We start from the raw sequence: 14,825 nt of genomic DNA on the forward strand, positions 1-14,825 counted from the left end.
AAGCTTTTCATATTCACTCACTCGTAAGTAGAAGAGCAAATGTATAGTTGCAATGGTGATGACATTTGTGTTCAGCTACATCCTGCCCTGCTACCTCCCAATTCTCTGCCACTGAATAGAAGTGGGAAGTGATGCCTTTGTGCGTGGTCTTCTGTGTGTTAGAATGTGGCATATAACACATTCGGTTGTGAATCGTGCACTTTAATGAAATGATCCCGTTTACTGAAACAGTAAAGCATCCTTTAAAGTGAATTATGCATTATATACTCGTTGAACGCCTGAACCACCGTGCTCTGACCACTATTTCTGCACTAAGTGCTGTTCTACTCACCAATGAGGTACATGCCGATCCAGTCCCCAGCATCCACTTCCTCCTTGATGTCCCAGTGGATCACCAGGTCCTGCGAGTGTCCTATGGAGTAGTAGGAACTGCTGACCATGAGTGTGGAGCGGCTGTCCGAGGTGACCAGGTCGGTGTCGCTGGTGGAGCGGGGGATGGTGACGGCACCATGGGGGCCAGTCCTGATGGCCACACTGTGGTACTGGCCTGGATTGTAGCTGTGGCGGAGCGGCTCCTTGCACCGGCGTCGATTCTGGGAGTTTCTAGATGGAGATGCCATGGCGGCCAGGCCTAAGAACCTGTTCTGGTACAGATTCTGTGGGGGCAAACAGACAGTCAGCAGGGGCGGGAGATGTTGGCTCCACAGTCAGTCATGGTCTTCACAGGGAAGGGAGGATGGGTTGGGGGAAGCCAGCAGGGAGAGAGCAGCCCTTTTAGGAAGATTCGGAATAGACACAGAGCATTTTCCTCGGGGCCAAAGTGGTAGCTCTGGGTTCAGGTGGGGAAGGCAAGAACGAAATACAAACTCAGCAAGGGGCCACACCTTTCCTTGTTCTGCTGGGGTCTCTGCCTCCCTCAGCCCCCTCCAGCCTGCTAGGTATCAGAAGGCCAGGAATGTCTACAGAATGACCCGGTGGTGCGATGGCCCCCAAAGTGCCATCTCTTGAGTTCTCTGGCTAAATTCAATTGGATCCAACTTTACCCTTCTTTAAGGTAAATGATGGTTATTATCACGGCACATTTTAGTGATCTCTGTGGCATTTGAGACCCTACACACAACCCAGAATCAGAGGCAGTCCCTGCTGGAGGAGGCGGTCAGTGTCTTTCATTTACAGCTCTCATTCTACAGCAGGTCACTGTACCACCAGAAATGCCTCGTAAGGATCTCAGATATCCTAGTAATCTTCAAACACTGCAGTTTTCACTAAAATCCAACCTCAGAAGACCATGTCTCCCTTAGAGCTAATACTGTAGAAAATATTGTATCTGATGAGAAAAAAAAAATGCATGTTTTTTTATTGTTTACAACTTGGAGCACTTCAAACTAGCTGAGCTGATACAGACCAATAACATGACTGTTTTGCTACAGATGGCTTTGAAAACAGGGGGAAAGGGCATCCTGTAGAATTGGAATGAGGATTCTTTTCGGAAACAAGCAGGGGTGATTTTTATTTCATCAAAGTATACTACAATTGGGATTTAAATGTACATTTTGGGGGTTCCTGCCTATAAAAGAATCTGCTGTTGTACAACTAATAGCACTTTTGTTTTTAAGAAGAGAAGATTAAGGTCTTAAAATCTGTTACACCATGCAGTTTAGATCCCAGGACTGTAACTTATTATACACATCCATCAAATGCGAGTTATTGAGTTTCTGTTAACCAGCCAGGAGGACCAGACTCAGCACCAGTCTACTCTTGAGATGATATAAGTCTATTTAGCAGTAATTTGGGTCCATACTTTTTCCATCTTCAAAGATCAGGGCACTTGTAAAAAGTCTATTAACCTGATTAAGCACAGTGTTGGTATTTGGAATTTTGGGCCTTAATGGCCATATGTCAGGCCTATTTATTCATCATCTGAGTCTCTTGTTGGGACTTTTTCTAGCCCCACTGGTGGTAACCATGGAATTACTATTGGCAGAGAAGCCAGGCTTCAGAAAGCATCTTATCACACCATTGGTACCATATGTCTTTTTTTTCTTTCTTTCTAATGTTTGTCACTGCAACCGTATGAAAATAGATGGACCACGGTGTTGCCTGGAAACCAGTCCACTTCTGAGGAACACAGGCACAGCCTTGAGCTTGGGAACAGCTCATGAACAGCCCACCTCACAGGCACCCTGGCTCTTCCAGACAGTCCAGGAGGATCACAGGAACCTGATCATTGTACAGGGGACTTTGCTCAGAGACCTTTGTAAAGCCTCCAAAATAAGGAAGGCTGCTGCTGGTGTGTAACCTTTCTTCAGTTTACATGTACTTTCTGTGCACCGATAGAATCTTATAGTGTTATCATGGAGGTTTGAACAAATTGAGAGAGTAGCACCGACATATTCACTGCCACATGTAAAGTAGCTAGTGAGAAGCTGATGTGTAACCCAGGGAGCTCAGCTCGGTGCTCTGTGATGACCTGGAGGGGTGGGATGGAGGGCTGGGACGGAGGTTCGAGAGGAAGGAGATATATGTATATATACAGCTGATTCACTCTGTTGTTCAGCAGAAACTAATACAACATTGTAAAGTAATTACAGTCTAATTAAAAAAAACCAAAACACAAAATGACTACTTGGAATTAAATGAGATAATCAAGTATATAATTATGAGTCAGACCAAACAACGGGCAATTCTGGAGCATCACCTTCCAGTTTCCAAGCTGTGTATCCCTGGACAACTTACTTGATCTCTCTAGTCCTCTGTTTCCTCATCTATAAATGGGTTGCTGTCAAAATTTTATGAGATAAATGCAAATAAAGCTCTTACTATATTAAGTGCTCAATAAATAAACATGAATACTTTGGCCACCTCATGCAAAGAGTTGACTCATTGGAAAAGACCCTGATGCTGGGAGGGGTTGGGGGCAGGAGGAGAAGGGGACGACAGAGGATGAGATGGCTGGATGGCATTACCGACTTGATGGACATGAGTTTGGGTGAACTCCAGGAGTTGGTGATGGACAGGGAGGCCTGGCGTGCTGCAATTCATGGGGTTGCAAAGAGTCGGACACAACTGAGTGACTGAACTGAACTGAACTGAACTGAAACACTACTAGCGTTGTTTTATTTTTTTATTTTTTTAATTTAATTTTATTTTTAAACTTTACATAATTGTATTAGTTTTGCCAAATATCAAAATGAAGAAAGCACCACTGAAATGGAGGTCCCGGGTAGTCAGTGAGCCTCTTGTACTGGCCAAGGGTCCTCACACGTGTCCTCAGATCCTCACACGTAAAATTCATTCAACAGCAGACTTTCAGCTCATCCTAGATATGACCTTCCAGGTTTCCTCTTAGAAAACTGACACTGCAAACACTGAACAGGCCAGCATGTTTGGAAAGGTGTCATATCTACCAGTCTTTGGATAAATCTTCCTTTTGCTTTGTGGGTAAAAATAAAAAAACAAAACAAACTTCCCTTTATTTGTCAGGTTACTGCTTGAATGGAATATTTTTTGCATCCATGTTGAGGCTGAGAGATTTTTATCTATGTCCGATCAGTCAGGGCTCAAGGAAGATTATAGAGTGCTTTGCTTTCATTGAAGACTTCTGCTGTGGTATTTTTTATTAGAATTCCCTGGAAACCAGGCAAGTCTCCTGACACTGTCAAATTACACCAGTTTACACCATCCACATGGTGGGAACAAAAGCACAGAAAGAAATGTTATTCAAGGAAGATGTCTCTCATTAATTTATTAGATTGGAATTAATGGCATTTTCCTGGAATTAGAAGGACAGCTTCAATGCTGCTCTTCAAAGACTGCACTCCGTCACCTCACCCCAGCTTTGTCCACATCCTCCTCACCCTTGGAAGGATTTATATTCTGCTTTGAGGTTATGCTCCAGCACCAGCTCTGCTGTAACCTCTCCTTATAGCCTTCCCCATTCCCAAGAGAGAGGGGCTTTCTACTCTGTGATCCCACAGGAATCTCATTTTCCCTGCAAGGATTCTCACTGTGTTATCTCTAGTTGACCCGTGTTGTGCCCTAAGCTATGAAGTCCCTGAGGCCAGTGTTTACAGCTCTTTATATCTCCTGGAACTTGCATGACATCTGGCACACACACATACAAAAGGGCTAAAAACTTTAATAGAATTTATTTTACTCAATGAAGTCCCTTCTTATTCCACAAAGAGCTTAAAATGACTAATATATAAAATACAGAAAGATGTGATGTTAGTAGTAGATGGTGCAGGGAATGAAAAATACAGAGACAAACAGTTACGTAGGAAGAAGGCTAATATCAGACTCTACGCCATCACTTCCTAAACAGGTGTTTTTGTTAAAGACTCACACAGCTGCTTCTGGAATAGAGCAGGTGGATGGCTGATTTCCAACATGTCATTTCTTTGTGGCCATGGTCCCCCAAGACTTTCACACATGTTCTAGTTTAAACTATAGATGCATCCAGCTAGAAGAAGCAGTTTAATCACTCTCTGCTCACATCTGACCTGTGGGAGAGAGATGAGCATCTGTCCTGTTTTTAAATAGCCCTGGATAAAAGACCACTCTTTCCCTAACAGCAACTCCAATATTTATAACATCACAATTCTTCCTCATCTCTAAGGCAAATCTTCCCCTTCTTTCTCTTAGTTCCTTCACTCAACAGATGCAGAGAAGTTAACCATATTACTAACTGTATCCCAGTTTTTTCCCATTCCATCAAGTAATTCAAATGTCACTTATCTTCTTACATTGTTGATAGGCAATAGACACAGATAAGGAAACCACAGAATATTAGTAACAATTTCAGTTACATTGCAATTTTCTAATTATTGGTTCAGTAACATTGTAATTTTCTAATTATAGCCCTAGTTATCGGCTATGCTAAGCATATATTTTAATTGACCCTTGAAAAAGAGGTCCAATGAGTGAGCACTAAAAACAATCTGATCACATCATGTCCTGATTCACAGGGAGTGCGATTCCATCTGTTGGCTTATTTCCCATTTGTCACAGATCTGACAATGATGTTTACTTGTTTTGCTTTCCGACTTAAATAATTCATCAGTGTTGAAATGTTTTGAATTAAATTATATTCTTCAGTTATTTTTTTAAATCTTGGAATAGGCCATGTGTGTTTAATCTGTTTAGTATGCATTATAGAACAATAGCAAAAACAAAACCTTCCTGGAGGAGACAGAATCTTAAAAGCAAAAAACATCACTTCTAGGGAAGGAACAAGTTACTATGTACATCTTTTTTTTTTTTTTGGTTTTTTAAAGAACATAGGGAGACAAAAGATTTGGCTGTGTCAATTTCTAACTGACAGAGTCATTAATAGCTTTTCTGTTTTGGAATATAAAGCTGTGAGTGAGTGCTGTCTCAGAAATGAAAAGAAAGTGGACAAAAGACATCTAGAATAGAGAAAGTGATTCTTAATAAATGCCTCTACACTCAGAAATCAAAAACTGTGACTGGAAAACACAGGCCCTGAAGGAAACTTCATTAGAGTATACAAGTTGAGGTTATAGAAACTGGCATTATTTAGCAGGAAGAAAGAACATGAGAGTTTTTTGAGTTCATGAACAGATTTGATTTTGAGCAAGTAGATGCCTGAAGCTTTTTTATCCTATCCTCAGCTCTTGTTATGCCATCAAGCGGGTAATGGAACTCAAAAAAATTATATAATATCTCTTTCTGCAGTGGATTTGAGAAAATTTACAACAAAAGAAATGTAGATGGAAATAGGGAAATATAAGCCAGGCAGAAATTGGGAAGTAACAATAAGAAAGGATAATAATATTAGGAACATTTACTCTATGGTTGGAACTTGGTACATTATCTCATTAAAATCCTAGCAAGTATCACTCTTTCCATGTTGGTGAGAAACCTGGCTCAGATATTTAATAGTTAATAAACAATGCCAAAGTCACACCTCTTGCAGCAGGAAATAGGGATTTGAGCCATTCTATGCGACTGTGAGGAGGGCAAACCACAGCCAAACCTGAAGGAAATCAACCCTGAATATTCACTGAAAGGACTGTTGCTGAAGTTGAAGCTCCAATACTTTGGCCACCTGATTTGAAGAGCTGACTCATTGGAAAAGGCCCTGATGCTGGGAAAGATAGAAGGCAAAAGAAGAGGGGAGCAGCAGAGGATGAGATGGTTAGATAGCAACACCAATGCAATGGACATGAATTTGAGCAAACTCTGGCAGATAGCAGAGGATAGAGGAGCCTGGCATGCTGCAGTCCATGGAGTCACAAAGTATTAGACACGACTTAGCAACTGAACAACAGCAATGTGATTATAAGTCGGCACTTCGATCACTCAGATGCACTCTCTTCAAATTATAACATGGGACTATATAGTTGCAGTAATTGAGACTTAGATTCCCCTCTGAGACTTTTGGCAGTCAAAATGATAAAGGAAAATGTAATTCTCACAATCAGAATATGGGAATATTTTTTCCCCTCTAAGTTGTAAGATGCTTCATATTCAACTTTATATAGGAAACACTGCATGATATGGTAAACAATATCATAGAAGAATATCTTTTCTTAAAAATCACAAATGTAGTGGCAGATTGCTTGGACAAGTCTTTGATGAAAGCTGAGGTCATAATACGGAGTATATTCAGGGCTGAATGGATGGGTTCTGCTATGTGCTTTGACCACATTCAAAAGTTCCCTTGGCTTATTGCACTCCTGAGGCCCCAGGCCTCTTGCTCTCAACTCAGTATCTGTTCTTTATCCTCCATCTCGCTCTCTGGCCTTGATGCTGATAAAATAAACTTTCACGTAGTGAGGTATGAGGAAATCATTCTGGCTTGTACATGAGTTAACTTAAATTTCATGCTAACTAGAACAGCCTGTTTGTGGCCTATCAAACTTACATTGTACATCTGCTTTAATTATTAAACAAAAATGTTCACTGACCAGAAATAAAGAATGTCTATCTTAAAAGTAAAGATTAAATGCTTTCCTTCCTGGGATGCCATTGCTGGTACTCCTTCCATTATAAGACTCCCTTCCCAGGTGCTAAGGTCATACTGACTGGCTATGTATGTGCTGGTCTGTTTTTCTGAACACTCTGAAGGAATGTACCCTGACTTGTTTGATGTTCTTTGTTCTGACGAGACAGAAAACTATGCTTAAAACCATGCTTCTCCGGAGCAGTTCCTCAGAGTTGTCTGAGAGGCTGTCCTCAGTTTGGCTCAAATAAAACTCTTTTCCATTCCTATTATAGACTGTTTATTATTTTCCTTGATAATGCGAGTAAACCAGAGCCTTACAGATATGTTCTCTCTGCGACTATCTTGTTAACTTACTTCTTATTAGTGTCCTTCAACTAGGATGTAGAAGCTTTCCTCGTGGCTCAGCTAGTAAAGAATCCGCCTGCAATGTGGGAGACCTGAGTTCGATCCCTGGGTTGGGAAGATCCCCTGGAGAAGGGAAAGGCTACCCACTCCAATATTCTGGCCTGGAGAATTCCATGGACTGTATAGTCCATGGAGTCTCAAAGAGTCGGACACAACTGAGCGACTTTCACTTTCACTTCACTCACTAGGACGTAGGCATCAAGAGAGCGCCGTGGTCCCTGCCCAGTCCCTTTAGGTCTGCATTTCCAACTAAGGTCGTGCTGGGCAGGGATGCAGTGAATGCTCAGTGAATGAATGAATGAATGGGCATGTAGGTGACGAAGACTGGGCCATACCTGCCTCCTCTGTCTCGAAGCCATGATGTGATGCTCTCTTCCCTGCTCTCAGGAACTTAACTCAGTGCCTCTTTGGTCTCAAGCACACAACTTTGTGCCCATAATCCCCTGTATTACTGGTTTTCAAATGACACTGGTCAGAAGGGAGGCTTGACAATGAGACAAATATGGCCCCCAGGGAGGTCCCTTCTTCCATTTCATATCCCAAGACCTGAGTCCTGCCGGTACATTCCTACCTCTGTTGTTGTGAGTGAGGCTGTGGGACAGAGGTGGGTGTGAGGGGCTGAGGTGGCCCTGACCCCACCAGATGGCTGGGCATGTCTGAGGAGGAAAAGTGGGAGGTGGCTGCAATAGCATAATCTTTGTCCAGCTCTTCAGCAGCTGGGCACCCATCGCTGAAACTGTGCCTCCAAAATGTTTTTAGCCTCAAAGCCATGTGTTGAAAACTCCATCTTTTATGCTGGCCATTGTGCAGAAAAATATCACAGAGTTACATAAACTAAATTGTGTGGGCTCTTTTTCTTGAAAGAAGAAATAGAATCCCATACGTTTTTGGCTGAAAGGGAACACAAGGCAGAGAAGATTTTAATAAGCAAGTCAAGCCAAGCCAGGGAATATCCACATTGGAAGCTGGGATTTTAACTGGTTAAAATGACAGTCAACCCATTCTTTTAGGAACACACAAAGCCTTATCACTGACAGTGAAGTCCAATAAGACACTAATTAGAGTTAACAGTCCCATCCCCACTTCTCTGGGGCCCCACTGACTGGGGAGGAAAGGGTTTGTTTGTGGGCCAAATGCCTTCTCTCTGCTTGTGCCTAATGGGTGACTGGGATGCTCCGCCGTGCTTCGTTGGGTGTGTGCCCTTCACTGCTTCAGTCAAGTCTGGAATTTCTTGATGAAGCTCTGTGTCTCTATGGAGGTTTATGTTTGGAGGCATCCAAGAACCAAGCTGTCAAAATCTGGGAGGTTTGTATGAGTGAAACAGTGGATGGGGAGAAAGGAAGTTAGGAGATAGTTTGGGGAAGGGCAGGGAAGCTTCCTGTGTTGTTTGCAAGAAATCCCTGATCTCTAGTGCTTCATTCTGTTCTACGTTGAAGAGAAAGTTCATTGAAAATGGTATTCCTCTGTGTGTGTGTGTGTGTGTGTGTGTGTGTGTGTGTGTGTGTGAACAGAGAGAGATAGACAGACAAATGACAGAGACAGAACATGAATGGTCATGCCCAGATATGAAAAACATTCCTGTCTTTCCCTTTCCAATGTTCAATTCAGTTCAGTTCAGTCACTCAGTCATGTCCAACTCTTTGCAACCCCATGAATCGCAGCACACTGGGCCTCCCTGTCCATCACCAGCTCCCGGACTTCACTCAGACTCACATCCATCAAGTCAGTGATACCATCCAGTCATCTCATCCTCTGTAGTCCCCTTCTTCTCCTGCCCCCAATCCCTCCCAGCATCAGAGTCTTTTCCAATGAGTCAACTCTTCACATCAGGTGGCCAAAGTACTGGACTTTCAGCTTTAGCATCATTCCTTCCAAAGAAATCCCAGGGCTGATCTCCTTCAGAATGGACTGGTTGGATCTCCTTGCAGTCCAAGGGACTCTCAAGAGTCTTCTCCAACACCATAGTTCAAAAGCATCAATTCTTCGGTGCTCAGCCTTCTTCACAGTTCAACTTTCACATCCATACATGACCACAGGAAAAACCATAGCCTTGACTAGACGAACCTTTGTTGGCAAAGTAATGTCTCTGTTTTTGAATATGCTATCTGGGTTGGTCATAACTTTTCTTCCAAGGAGTGTCTTTTAATTTCATGGCTGTAATCACCATCTGCAGTGATTTTGGAGCCCAGAAAAATAAAGTCTGACTCTGTTTCCATTGTTTCCCCATCTATTTGCCATGAAGTCATGGGACCGGATGCCATGATCTTTGTTTTCTGAATGTTCAGCTTTAAGCCAACTTTTTCACTCTCCATTTTCACCTTCATCAAGAGGCTTTTGAGTTCCTCTTCACTTTCTGCCATAAGGGTGGTGTCATCTGCATATCTGAGGTTATTGATATTTCTCCCGGCAATCTTGATTCCAGCTTGTGTTTCTTCCAGTCCAGCGTTCTCATGATGTACTCTGCATATAAGCTAAATAAACAGGGTGACAATATACAGCCTTGATGTACTCCTTTTCCTATTTGGAACCAGTCTGTTGTTCCATGTCCAGTTCTAACTGTTGCTTCCTGACCTGCATACAGATTTCTCAAGAGGCAGGCCAGGTGGTCTGGTATTCCCATCTCTTTCAGAATTTTCTACAGTTTATTGTGATCCACACAGTCAAAGGCTTTGACATAGTCAATAAAGCAGAAATAGATGTTTTTCTGGAACTCTCTTGCTTTTTCCCTGATCCAGCGGATGTTGGCAATTTGATCTCTGGTTCCTCTGCCTTTTCTAAAACCAGCTTGAACATCAGGAAGTTCACGATTCACATATTGCTGAAGCCTGGCTTGGAGAATTTTGAGCATTACTTTACGAGCGTGTGAGATGAGTGCAATTGTGCAGTAGTTTGAACATTCTTTGGCATTGCCTTTCTTTGGGATTGGAATGAAAACTGACATTTTCCAGTCCTGTGGCCACTGCTGAGTTTTCCAAATTGGCTGGCATATTGAGTGTGGCACTTTCACAGCATCATCTTTCAGGATTTGGAATAGCTCAACTGGAATTCCATCACCTCCACCAGCTTTGTTCATAGTGATGCTTTCTAAGGCCCACTTGACTTCACATTCCAGGATGCCTGGCTCTAGGTCAGTGATCACACCATCGTGATTATCTGGGTCGTGAAGATCTTTTTTGTACAGTTCTTCTGTGTATTCTTGCCATCTTTCCAATGTTAAATAGGTCTTTTTCTTCGTCAGGAGGGTCCCATACTAACAGATGTTGGGAAAGCTCCTTCTTTACCTATTGATGCTTGCAGGAGAAAACCAAATGCTTTATCTCCCAGTCAGGCCAGGTTGGGCCATCCAAGCTCTGAGGGACCCTGCTGACCCCTCAGGAGGCCCCTGGTGGAAGCGTAGGGGAGCAGAATGTCTGCATGTCCGATCTTCTCAGAATCCAGCACTAGGCAGCTACGAGGAACATCCTGACTCTGCATCTCTGCTCCTGACTCCAGAGGGCAACTGAGCCAGTGACATGTGAGTCAATGACATCACACACGCACCCAGGGCCCCTGCTTGGCTACAGTCCTGTCTCCCAAATCTGACCATAGGACTGAGTCACCCAGACCCCTAGAGTGAGTTGTGGGAGGTCCTGTCCTCCCCACTAGGAAGCAGAGGTCCCCAGAAGGGCAGCAGCCACTCCTGACCACAGCAGGTGCATGACAGAGCCATGAGGGAACCCAGGGCCTTCCTCTCTCAGGAGGTACACCAGCCTTGTGGAAAATGTGAGGAGGTTTCCCCTATTTTCATGATCCTGATTAGATGTGGCAGCTAATAGGCAACACAGCCAGGCAATGAATATAGATGTAAGAAGGACATTTCAGTAGGGTTTCAAATGAGGGGCCAAGTTTGCACACATACTGGACTTAATACTCCAAAGTAAGTGATTACTGTAAAGCTTCAGAGTGCTGTATAAATACTCTCTTTTAAAATCTTCCACCCCTGGAAGGTTGGACCTGGCCAGATGGGTGGATTTTTCAGTAAACTCTGCTCTTGGTTTTCTTCTTCTTTCCTTGATCCCAAAGACTACATGTTTATTGAGTCATTACTATATACTAGAAGCTGTGTTCAGTATTGAGAGTGGAGATGAGATGAAATGAGAGAGATAAATGAAAGAGTACCCCCTCCTTCAAGAGTTCTGCACAGGAGGCAGACATTTAAGCAGTCAACTATGACACAATGACAAGGGAGCGGTGGGCAGGGACCCCCGTGGAAGGGAGATGGATGCTGGGAAGGACTTTCCAGCGGGGAACAGTAACGCTGTCTTTGGAAGGAGCAGTAGGAATGCCACCAGCCAGGCAAGGGCAGAGAGAACTGCAATCCAGGCAGAAGGAACTCAGTGTGTAAAGACACAGCTTTGCAGAAAAGCCTGGTGTGCTTCTAGGTTCAGCAGAGCTTCTCCCAGGCACTGGCCAGAGAGTCAGGCAGCATGGCTGGAAGAGGGGCAGGCAGGTCTCCACGCCACACCAAGACAAACAACCTCCTCCCTTGGAGGATGGTGAGCCACAGGAGAGATTTGATCTAGGAAATAATACAATTTGCTCAACTTAGAAGCATCATTCTATAGCAATGAGGAGGACAGCAAGAAACCTGCTGTGTCTGGGGAAGCCTGTGCTACAGCAACTCTGAAAGTCAAGTCCACATGGATAGAGAAGCTCCACCAGTCAGATGGTCTCTGAAGTCTAAACCCTCGGTACCATCTGCAAAGCAGGTGCTGAATCTCACTGTGAGAGGAGAAGAGGGAAACGAACAAGGGACATCCTGGGTCCTTGAGGGGGTGTGTAAATGAAGAGCCATCTGAAGGCATGGCTACGGAGACCACAGAGGTATGCCGTGTGGCCTGCTTCTACTAGGATCTCACATGCATCCCAGAGCACAGGAGTGTCATGTACCACGTGGCGCATCCTACGACACATAGTACTTGTGCCTAATTTTATTGTTGGAAAACACTGCCTCATTTAGCAGCATGTGCTCCAGAATAATTTGCTCGTCAGAACTAATCAAGAGAAGTACATTTCAAAATTCTTTCACTCTTCATTTGCAAAGCTTGCCCAACGCATCAATACAGAGCAAATTAGACTTTCTGGAACATATTGTATTTGTAATCTTTGGGCTGGTTACTATCTTGTGGTAAGAAAGATGCATAAGCAATAATTTCAGTACAGGGTGAAAAATAAGTTTAGAAGGATCAAAAGACAGACGAGAACTATCTGTTTTGTCTAATGAGGAAGGAAATTAAGACTTCAGGGAGAAGGGGAGAAGGTTTAATTTAGGCAAAATAAACATATAAAAAAGGCATGAGTGCTTTAAAGACTGCCCACACACATTCAGGGGACAGGAAGCAGACCTGTGTGTCAGAGGCAGGATGCCTGGGGCGGGAGCAGTGGGGAAGGATGGAACTGAAGTAGAGACAAGACTGACTTAAAGGTCAAATGCACCAAGGTAAGAAGAGCGGTGTTTCTTTTGGGGAGAGTGAGCCCTTCTGGAGACAGGAGAAGATACAGTAGTGGGCTCACCTCCACTGTGCTTTCACAAATGTGAAATGCTACTGAACAACTTCCTTCAGGAGTAATTTGACAGAAGTCTCTGCCAAGCTATTAAGGGAAGTTACCAGAAAGGTAGATGGACGTTGTACAGCTGTCACCTCAGGGGTATGGGAGACTGTCCACACTGCTTTTTCAGATCACCTGTCAGGACTGATTGGAAGGCACCATCTTGGACTTTAGCTCTAACAAAGGAGCCAATCACTAGGGCTGTGAACCTAGTCATGACTGCCTGTCATCAGAACACAGAGGAACAGAACCAGAAGCAGTTTTTTGCTTCTCTTATCAACATGCCTGGGAAGAACACATCCAGAGCTGATAGAAATTCAATTGTTAATAATCGTGGTGATGGAGAAGACTCTTGAGAGTCCCTTGGAGTGCAAGGAGATCAAATCAGTCAATCCTAAAGGAAATTAACCCTGAATATTCATTGGAAGGACTGATGCTGAAGCTGAAGCTCCAATACTTGGGCCACCTGTTGTGAGGAGCTGACACACCGGAAAAGACCCTGTTGCTGGGAAAGATTGAGGGCAGGAGGAAAAGGGTGTAACAGAGGATGAGATGATTGGATAGCATCACTGACTCATGAGTTTGAGCAAATTCTGGGAGATGGTGAGGGCCAGGGAAGCCTGGCATGTTACAGTTCATGGGGTTGCAAAGAGTTGGATATGACTTAGCAACTGAACAGCAACAATAAAGCCACTTTTGGAAGACAACTTAGAGCAGGAATGAACAGTAAACTATTTATGATTTGGCAATATAAGTGAAACACATCTGGTCTTTCTCTCTCTCTTTTTCATATCCATCCTCTGCCTCCCTTGAGAGGCAGAGGCCAGCTCACATCCTGGGTGATATGCTCCTTCCCAAGTGTCTTTCCTGTCATCCTTGTGGTCACTCCTGTGATAGTTCTCGCCTGTGGTCCTCAACTGTCACTCATTCTCTTACTCACTGCACACTGTACCATCTCAGCACCCAGGCTATAAGAGGAAGGCCAACAGAGATGGTTTAAATTAAGAGTTATCTTTGGAAGAAGAAGGAAAATGAGCAAGAGCCAGGCCTATTAAAAAAAAAATGAGGCCCATCTTCAGTGATTTAGGATAAAATGATTGGGACAGCTGAAGTGAGAGGAAGGAAAATCAACCAGTGGAGAAAAGAAATACAGCGACTACCATGTAAACACACTCACACCACCTGTGCTACTGAAATTCTCGAACAGACTTTACAGAAAAAGTCCCTTCTGACATTAATCGGTCACACTGATTAATTTTTTTGATTGTTCTAAGTTGCTTCAATTGAGGCAGCTCTAAGCTTCCTCAATATGAACACATGGGAAAGAGCTGTAGTCTGCTGGGATTTAGAGTATTTTTCATTTTACAGGGTAGAAGAAGGGAACGGTTTTTTCATAGTTGTAGTTTTCGTTTGTATGCCTGGGACTGTCACCAGTGCCTGTCTGTGATCCACAGAAGCTACAGCTGCCACAGTGAAATGACAAATTCCAGGGAGTATCCCACTGATTCCTGACCATGGGGAAATCTTTGCTCAATAGTATGGTATGGGTTTACATACAATTTAATACAAGTTAATTTGATTCTCTGTAGCCATCCCCAGGAAGCAAACTAGATGATTATCAATTGGGTAAGACAGTTTTCACTCTGAGGCTGATGCCTAGAAATTTTGAGTCTCAATGATAGAATAATATATTCAGGGCCCTCACTGCCACTTCATTACTCACAAGAAAAGCCTCCTACACTCAGACAAATAGAAATTCAGAAGTCTGAACAATCTAGATAGTTCAACTTTTTTTTTTTTTTCATTTGAGGCTGGAATTAATTATTCAGATAACATCTCTAATTTTCCATTTTACCGTGTA

General features: G+C 43.4%; 1 protein-coding gene across 8 annotated transcripts in view; it reads right to left on the bottom strand.

Annotated features, from left to right (window-relative positions):
* Positions 1-14,825, bottom strand: part of HECW1 (HECT, C2 and WW domain containing E3 ubiquitin protein ligase 1) — a 481,556-nt gene that overhangs the window by 268,112 nt on the left and 198,619 nt on the right. For all 8 annotated transcript variants that reach the window (XM_070788041.1, XM_070788042.1, XM_070788040.1 and 5 more), the window contains one exon: positions 332-656. In XM_070788041.1, the coding sequence (XP_070644142.1) occupies positions 332-656 (325 nt within the window). The remainder of the gene's footprint in view (positions 1-331; positions 657-14,825) is intronic.

The sequence above is a fragment of the Bos indicus genome, chromosome 4 (genome assembly GCF_029378745.1).
Source record: "Bos indicus isolate NIAB-ARS_2022 breed Sahiwal x Tharparkar chromosome 4, NIAB-ARS_B.indTharparkar_mat_pri_1.0, whole genome shotgun sequence".
Classification (NCBI taxonomy): Eukaryota; Metazoa; Chordata; class Mammalia; order Artiodactyla; family Bovidae; genus Bos; species Bos indicus.